Source organism: Varroa destructor, unplaced genomic scaffold (assembly GCF_002443255.2).
Source record: "Varroa destructor unplaced genomic scaffold, Vdes_3.0 BEIS01000002.1, whole genome shotgun sequence".
Classification (NCBI taxonomy): Eukaryota; Metazoa; Arthropoda; class Arachnida; order Mesostigmata; family Varroidae; genus Varroa; species Varroa destructor.
In genome coordinates this window covers 56,533,111-56,542,360 of record NW_019211455.1, presented here as the reverse complement: position 1 = coordinate 56,542,360, position 9,250 = coordinate 56,533,111, and the positions used below count along the sequence as shown (strand labels likewise).

The 9,250-nt window shown below is 38.8% G+C and overlaps 1 protein-coding gene across 6 annotated transcripts; it reads right to left on the bottom strand.

Annotated features, from left to right (window-relative positions):
• Nucleotides 1-2,263: 2,263 nt before the first annotated feature.
• Nucleotides 2,264-8,344, bottom strand: LOC111244156 (alpha-N-acetylgalactosaminidase). Of its 6 annotated transcripts, none has more exons than XM_086979736.1 (9): nt 7,500-8,344; nt 6,296-6,582; nt 5,536-5,754; nt 4,894-5,068; nt 4,537-4,711; nt 4,010-4,263; nt 3,538-3,735; nt 3,070-3,186; nt 2,264-2,796 (listed from the first exon to the last, which is right to left on the bottom strand). In XM_086979736.1, exons 3-9 carry the CDS (start codon nt 5,718-5,720, stop codon nt 2,542-2,544), a joined length of 1,359 nt encoding a protein of 452 aa, XP_086835862.1. In that variant the 5' UTR covers nt 5,721-5,754; nt 6,296-6,582; nt 7,500-8,344; the 3' UTR covers nt 2,264-2,541. The 6 variants fall into 6 exon arrangements, with proteins under 6 accessions (XP_086835862.1, XP_086835861.1, XP_022646647.1 ...); XM_086979735.1 differs by having other exon boundaries at nt 6,241-6,595; nt 7,500-8,343; XM_022790912.2 differs by having other exon boundaries at nt 6,241-6,582; nt 7,500-8,343.
• Nucleotides 8,345-9,250: the final 906 nt, after the last annotated feature.

The following is a 9,250-nucleotide window of genomic DNA, read 5'->3' as shown; positions in this document are numbered from 1 at the left end:
CTAACCTTTTTTCTAGGGATCCAAAGACACAATTTAAATTTTAATGGTCGCCAAAAAAGCAGTCACTCTTTGCAAGTATGAAGGTAATATTTTTCTTATTGGTATTTTTTGGCCAGTGTTTAATAGGTGTAGCCGGCGGTTGCCCCAAAGCTATCTCATAGCTCTCAATTCCGAAATTTTTTCAGTTCTCTATTAGAGAAGCCGTTAGATGCGCCAATGTTTGACCACAGTTAAACCAATTAACTGAACTTTCACAGATTTCATCATTCTTTTTTAAAATCACTAGCGATATATATGCGAATCAATATCCAAGAAAATCCTGAATAGTTCAAACATAGGCTTTATAAAAAGTCAGATATACGAGTAGCGCTGCGGCTCTACAAAGTCGTCTTCTTTAGGCCAAAACCCAAATGTCTCAAGTTCTGCGTGCATTACTTGAACCACTAAGCACGGCAGGCTTCTATGATTAAACGAAGAGTGTCTACGCCCCGTTTCAAAGCGAAACCGCTTTGTATCCTTAAATTCAGTAGGAGCACGAGTTTCCACTGCCCCATCCTGGGGACCAGGCTGAGAACTGCATTGTTACAATGAGTGTACTGACATGTAATGTAAAATAACAAAATTATTCAGTGGTAGTTATAATACCACGTCGTAAAACTATGAAGTAGGAATGCACAACTGTTTAATAAATGCTACACTAAACTTGTGAAAAAGAAACGCGGTATAATTCCAAAAAAAGTTCGCGATTGCCTCGGAGGGGTGAGAGATCAGTTGATGAGAATTTTTAGAAAAAAAAAATGGAAAGCAATTAGTAGAGCAGATAGACAAGCAAAAGTTGCACTGTGGGAAGCGAATGGTCGTCGTATTGCTGCTCAAGTCAAAGCTATGCAAGAATGAATTACGTAAAAAGGAAATACTTTATTTACACTTTATTTGCATTAAAAAATTACTGAACCGATTCTACCAAAAAAAGGTATATAAGCTTTATACGGTGCAATCTTCTGAGCTTTGGATTTTACTCACAAATTTCAATTCTAACTTACCTGTTTAGAACTTGCATAATAGTATCCACAAAACCTGATTTACTGACTGGTAAATTCTGCTATGCCACGGGCTATAGTTGATAACCCCATCGCCGCTGTGGCTGTCGTAGCAATTTAATGGCTTATATAAAGCATGCAATTCAACCTATTTCGATAAAATACGTAGCTAGTGACGTAGTCAGGATTTTCTTTGTAGACTCAAGACAAAAAGCAGTGTATGCTCATAATACACATATACATAGCTGAATTAACCAGATCCAATATGATGCTGAGTAATTTGACCGCTGTAGGCAAGACGCTGTAGGTCCATTTACAGGCGGTAACGAGAACCACACCTTCAGAACTCTAACATTATAGAGGAAACAGCCATATTGTTACGATGTCGCCTTATAGGTACGTTGGAAAAAAAAGATTCGGGTAAACCCAGCGAAACACATACAGAGTGGTGAGCGAACAACCAGGGGAAAAAAGTTAACCCTATGAGGGCTGACACTCTGCCCTTTACGGCAGCCTCACATTGTAGAGTGTCAGCCTTATCTTGCGGGGTTCGTAAGGCTACCTAATGAAAATTGGCTGAAAAGTTGCTGAACAGATCTCATCAAACGAAAGTGGTAAGTATGGCGTAACGCGACTCTGTCGAGGTAGGTGGAAACGATATTTAGGAAGCAGATCACTGAGAAAACGAACTGACATATCACGCAATGAACTACATAAACCTTAAGTCTTGGTGACGTAAATATAGACATAATAAGTATGCGTATCCCTATTGATTACAACAATGAAATTATAGCTGAGTCCACTTCGTAAATATTGTGTAATTGAATTATCAAGCCATATATTTGCGATCTGCATTCATAATTTTAATTCTTTGGCATACATTTTATTTGGCAAAACATCATAGTATAGAAATTTTTACCAAAAGTCTGTGAGCAATAACGAGGTTTCATTCAAAAAAAAAAAAGTCGAATAACAGAATGAATAGAAAAAAAAAGCCGACGATCAAAGGAAACACACATGACAATATCTATCTCAATGAATATGTTATCTCCAATCAAGGGTGCGGAAATTAGATTCAACGATGTATGTAACACAAGAGCCGGTTTTAAATTGATCCTCATATCCGAATTCTTTGTTGAAGACATCATTCTAACACAGAATAGATTACTAATAAAAGCTATATCGCTTTATCATCTTACAATAAAATTTTACACACAAGCAAATTCGCGTTGCTGCCAAACGTAGGCTTTATTCTATCGATTTCGTTAGATTACGGATCGTAAATAAGATTTACGTATTATTTTTAAAATTACACTGGCATTTTCGGTTATACGAAGCGCCTAAATTGTTGAATATGCATAGTGGAATAACCGACATCGCTGAGGTGTTTTGGGATGGGTCATTGGCGTCACGGCTCTACAGGACCATAACCCATACTGGACATGTGCTGTCGATTATGATGGATAAGTTTCCCTGAGGTGTTTATATCAAGGTTGCCATTCTATTCAGTGCTGAACGCGGTCCTGTCCGGAGTGTCGGAACGCACAGAATCTTTAAAAACATTTAGAGACTGTGGATTTTTAACGGAAGCTGATATGTCACGTATTGTGGCTTTAACCATAACAACACCCGAAGGGTTCACACGTACGGCGAGGCGGTCGCTTGGGAAGAGTGTTAAATTTGAGACTTGTCGCTCGAAGAGATCGTTGACTGTATACCCGCCCTCGTAGTTCATACCCATACTTGACAGGGAAACCTAAATATGAGACGATAAAAAGCAGTGGGTATTAGAATTACGCAAAACAGTATTACATTGGATTGATTTCGAACACATGTAACTGTTTCTGGAGTGGTATGATGCAAGCCAATCGTTGACGTCCTTAAGCATATCTTCTAAAAAAACTTGTCGACTAGTCGTAACAGCTAGTAAGCTTGCAAATATCAAAGGCATATACTTTCGATATGGGCTTCATGGGTGGCTGATATTAGATATTAAAGGATTAGTTGCACTAACGATATTCCTACTCACATTAACCAACCGGGGGCTGCCCATGCTGTACCTATTGTGAATAGCAATTGCAGCGGACATCGATCCATCGGTCGCGCGTGGGCCTACGGGACGGATCCAAATTTGGATACTATTCATCTAGAGCGGAAATCACCAAACACATTGTTACTAAAAGAAAAATATAGACTAAAACAACCAAAATATGACCTTTCCTTTATAGATCTTATAGTCTAATATTATATTGACAGTTTGTCGGCTTCGGAACTGCTCCACAAATGGCGAGCTATGAACTACTTTGGAGGCGTTTGGACTTTCAGTGATACTGGAAAAAGTAGGGTTATCTGAATGCACGATCTGGTAGCAGAACTAAAGTGTACGTTAGAACCTGTCAAAAATCTTTTCAATATATTTAATTACCTTGCTATGAATAACCGACTTCCCAAATAGAGACATATGTAAATAGCATGTTGGAAAAACTAATGAACTCACATTGTAAATCTGGCGGCCCATAATGCCATAGAGATCTTGATTAACACCAATAATGGCTTTATTGAGTAGAATCTTCTTGTATTCCGGTCGTATCGATCGCAAATCGGTTGACATGAAGAGTGGAGCTGCTAAAATGGCCCATATGGCCATCTGGGTCTTGGCCTGATCGACTGACAGGCCGAAGTTACCTATTACAAGCTGTTTGCCAAATTAACAACCAAGAGACGTAAGAAATACAAAGAAATAAATCAAAGACATGAAGTACTTACTGGTGTGAACCGTGAGAAGGCCCTGTAGGCTCGTAACCATGCCTAATTATGCGCAATAAAATGCGCATACTGTCAAACTGACATATCAATAGTAAAACGTGATCTTCTACGTCCTATTTTGACCTTTCGTGGTACAGATACCATTTCGAGAGTGTGGATAGCACTCGATTTTAAATTCGACTCAGCTGCGAGCCCAAACATACCATGTCCGGATCGTTCCAAGCACCAGGCCCATTGAACGGTATGAGGATGTCCTGAATCTCCGCGTAGTAGTCCATTATGCTTGTCACACTAGCCCACGAATCACCGATGTCGTCAAAGTTTCGCCATAGATTACAGTGGCGAGAGATGCTTTCATAATCGGGAGTCCGATGCTGGAACTGGTATGCAGGCCATGAACACGAAAAAATAATAGGACGGCCGGATCTGTTCAATGCACGCGTCATTTCAGGATAGACTGCACAAAGCAAACAATAATTTGCGTTAAGGTTTTATAGCAAACGCACACATGTTACAAGGAAGTACAAGAACTAAGAAAATTAAGAATTATGATATGTCGTGAAAAAATACATAAATTTATCTACGAAAATAAGAGTAAATTAAATATAATACAAGTTTATTTTTAAAGATCACGTGTTTATCTAACTGTTTATGATGCAGTATAATAGTAAATGACATTTAAAACCTTGCTGAACTGTTGAGCTTTAATGAGTCAAAATTTGACATGTACTTTGGTCCATGTCCTCTTCATTTGCGTAGCACCCATCAAGTTTTAACATGTCTACACCCCAGCTGGCATAAGTCTTTGCGTCCTTGTCGAAAAACCCTTGACTTCCAGGGTAGCCTCCACAGGTTTTCGTGCCGCAGTCCTGGTAGATACCAAGCCGTAGGCCTCTGGCATGGACCTACAAAAAGGTTACGTCTATTTAATACTATGCTGACAGTAATTTTGCTATTGTCTATTTAATACTATGCTGACAGTAATTTTGCTATTTAGTTCTAAGTATCAGTTCATTTGTATAAATAAAGGTTTCGTTAAAAAGTTAAAATAATGTTATAAATGTCACCATTTCTAGATAGTACCCACATAGTTGGCAAGCCATTGGATGCCATGTGGAAAACGCGTATAGTTGGCTTGAAGTATTCCGTCGAAGTCGCGTTTATCGGCCATCCAGCAGTCGTCAATATTCACGAGATCATAGCCAGCATCGAGGTATCCCTCCAAAGCCATAACATCAGCTATTGAAGTATATAAGCGTTCGCTGGAAGCACAGGCTATTTATAGGTGGTTAGCAAGACCAAAAGTTCACCCTGTTTAATATGCAGATTTCTTTTTATTATGTTTGGATTCGATTCACTGACTGAGCTAAGTCTCAGATAAACGCCCTGTTTCTAGTGTCTTTAACAGCTACGAAAAGCCAGCCGTACTATAATATTTAGTGTTTTTGCGCAGTTTGAAAATCAAAATAATTTAGGTATAATCGTGCAATAAAGGTTGAGTTAAATGTAAAATTTCACGCAGTGTTAACACAACAAAAAAGCTGCCCTTTTAGGGAAAAAGCCAAGAGTTATCAATTTCAACCGATTTTCAAATAAATAAAAAATCGGGAACGCATAATTTATCGACAGCTGCCATAACACAAGGTAACTGATTTTGAGGTTTGAAAACAGGACGTTAGCTCATTTCAGCTTGTACAATTATGTATGAGCCTTATTTTATTTTACCAACCTGATGCAGGAGTCCGGATATGCCTTACAATCGACCTGGCACAAGAATCTTTCCCATGAGAGCCAGCCCATAGGGGGCGTAAGGGCCAAACCGTTGTTGAGACCGGCCACACCGAACTGGTCTTTGTTTGGTGCGGTAACCCAAACTATTGGCAAGATCCACAGTCTATTCAGTGACCAACCCATTTTGATCCTTTTTGTGTTTACCACCCTATTATCTCTACAACAAGAAGCCAAACAAATCCGTTAGTTATTTTCGTTGGGGAACAAAAGTCGAAATTTTCGACGCCACTCTTCAAGAAACTTATTAAGCCAGGATAGTCGTATATTTGTACACGAAATTCAAACTAGTGTTAAAGTAAAATTCTTAGACAATACGGACTATTGTTTAGTAGGGCATTGAGGCTCGTTACTCGCTGAGGACAGAGGAATCCACATATCCTCGAGGTCAAATGCCCTAATTCTTCTATCGAACAATGAGACTATATATATATATATATATATATATATATATATATATATATTATGCTTTACGCTAAAATGTATTACAAATGCTATGCGAAACGTTATAAGAAGAAGCTTTTATGCTGCCAGCTAATCGCTTCTACTAAATAAAAATCCACATTAAATAATAATAGTAGAGTAAATCTGACCACTATAACACTTAATTTTAATGAAGTAACATAGGCAAACATTTTGAACTAACCTCTATTGTTTGAAGGTACGAAATTAAGACAACGAAGACGATTCAGCGAACCTACCCAGTACTATAGAAGATGGGTTAAGATATTCCGTATAAACTTTATAGTAGATCAATTGAATTCAGTTGGTGTCGTGTGGTTTTCAACCAAATGCAAGAGAATTTCTTGGTACTGTTCCGTTAGTGAACTCCTAATTAACACGCGGCGCTCTTATGTCCTCTCTAGCTGAGGCCTCGACAAAATCTGGGACCTTCTAACACATTAATCAGTGCTATACATTTCTGATACGTTCTGGTAGCCCAATGAGAAGTTATCAGCCGGTTCGATAGAGTCGTGTGCCACGTTACCTTAAAGAATGAACTATAATCGTACAGTATAACGCTAAAGTCTGCTTTTTAGCTGCTATAAGCAATCCCACTGGAAAGCGTTGAGATGTATACTGTAGATTTACTAAACTCGATTCTCTGTAATGTCGTGGCCTCGCTTAGTAGGCCATGTAAAAACTATTCCGACCACAAATACGAGCATCGGTTTCGTCGTGCATGCAATAATGTTCCATTTGTGTGTATAATGATTTGGTATGTGTTGTGAGCCGGCTTGAGCCTTTTCCTGGAAGTTTCGGGAGAAACATTGCTAGCTAGTTGAAACCCACAAACAGCTCCCTTAGACTGTATAAGTCTGGGTAAAGGTCAGTGCTACAGACTGCATGAATATTCGTAGCCGTTTTAGATACAGAAGAAACACGAATGAACTGATTTCCTCTTTTTTTTTTTTAATTTTTGGAAGTTTTTTTCTTTTAAATTATACAGTCTTATGAAGCGCGTGACTTAGTGGTTTACTTATTCAATATAACGTACTCTTATCGGGAACTATTCATCCAAATGTACGTTTTAATATCTAACAATATATACGTTAAATAATATTGCGGAACGAACCTCATCTGTGTTTATGTTTAATATGTTTGCGCAGAAATATATACCTGGAGGAAGCTTGTTGTAAGGCCAATTTTAAAATACGTTTATTCAAAAAAATCCTTTACGTCAATTGGTATCTCGTCATGTTAGTCACTTGGCGACGCGTTCCTTTACAAAAACTGCCAACTGACAGACGGTACAGATCAGAATCACCGGCTTAGCGCACCGAAAACCACTCACCTCATAGATTATCAATCAATATTCTACAAATCACTATCATTCGATTCAGGACCATCACAACAGAAATATTGATTCGATCACTAACAACCTATTGATGATCTGGCACTGACCTTTTCAACGAGGGCAGAGTACACCCGGTTCATTGTTACCGGCCATCGACAACGCGACGGCACTGGTCGGTCATCGGCTCGATTTCAATAAGAGAACAGTTTGTAATCGGTTGTTGACGGTTGTGACCCGCACAAACGGCGGGAGTTTTCTCTGTATGTACCACACAAACCGACACAGCACTAGAAAGCTCAACCTCTGGCTATCCACACGCGACCGAGAGGAAACACGTCGTTCAACGTCGCAGCTTCATTGAACCGAATAAAAAAGCTACCGAAAAGTCTTTTCCCCACTCACTTTTTATCGGAGCAGCTGAGCCATAGCTATCACTCGCACGGGCACATTGTAATTTCAGAACTATAACTTATATTTTTATCGCTCTTAGTTAAACAAATCAGGCTAACTTGTTGTAGAATAGAACAGACCTGTATTTGTATAGGCAGGCGCGTTCGTAGCTGGCAGACACTGGAGTAGCTTGGATCCTAAAAGGTTAGTGGTTAGTTGATTCGCGTCGTCATAAGCCTAACGTCGCATGAGCTATCAACACGTAAATTCGGCGATGTTTTATAGAGGCTTGAATGGCGGGGCTGTCTTTCTTGAAGAGGATGCCACAACGAAACGTTCTGAGAACAATGGCAATTCGTGCTTACCAAAGGTCTACAGCCGCATCTCAAGAGTATCACTCTTTCCCCACTGCTTTTTATCGGCATATTATCAACGATACTGTCCTTTCGGGTCTCCACGGATTTAGCCGAAAAGGCTAGGGCGGTCGTGGCCAAATCCGCTAACACACTTCGCTGCGTATTGTTCAACAATTACATTCGGCCAAATATGAACTATTTCTACTTTCAATCAATTTAGCATACAGTGTTTAATTACTATTTCGTGGGAAGAAGTGTTGATTTTTTTTTTTATTTATTGAATGTTAGATTTTGCTATTGCACGCGTTGAATTATACAGAAAGAATATAATACGTTTCAGTTTAATGAACCAAGAATAAACCGAATAAATTAAACAGTGATATGATTTTAGTAATAGCATTGAAATAACTATAGGGGTGCTAAAATCAGCCGGAATAAGCTTTTTATGGTTCTTTAAAAATCATGTATAGAAATATAAGGTTTTGCGTCCTTGTAAGGTTGTAATATAAGGATATTTTTTTATATTAACTATGCTATTTCCTACGTCCGTTACCCTCTGTTATGTCGTTTCTTTATGAGAATCTACTATATTTGAGATTTTCTATGTTTGATTATGTATTCTGAAGAAAACAATTTCAATACCTAGATAAAAAAATATGAGGCGCCCTTACTGTTCACAACATAGCGGAAGTACCTCAATATTTTTCCTCTAACTAATCTATCTACGATAGAAGTTGACGCATGAATAAAATGTCCGTTCAACTGATGGTTGACAATCATGATCTATTATAATATATATTAGCGCCTGTTTTTTCGGATAAATATAGGTATACATAGGATAAATACACAAGGTGGTTGTATCTCGAAGCTCTGCCACTTGTAACTATCCACTGTAATTAGAAAACATATTTAGGCGATACTATATACCAGTATCACCACACCGATTGGCAGGGTGCCGTGAAAGAACAGCTCGCAAGGCGTTGAAGTATAACTTCTTCACGCCAGGAGGCGGTAAGGCAACCAGGCTCGGCGGATTGAAAAGCAAAGAACTACCATCAGAAGCGCAGCAGATAAAAACGAATGCATATCTGCTCCGAAATGTGAAGATCTCG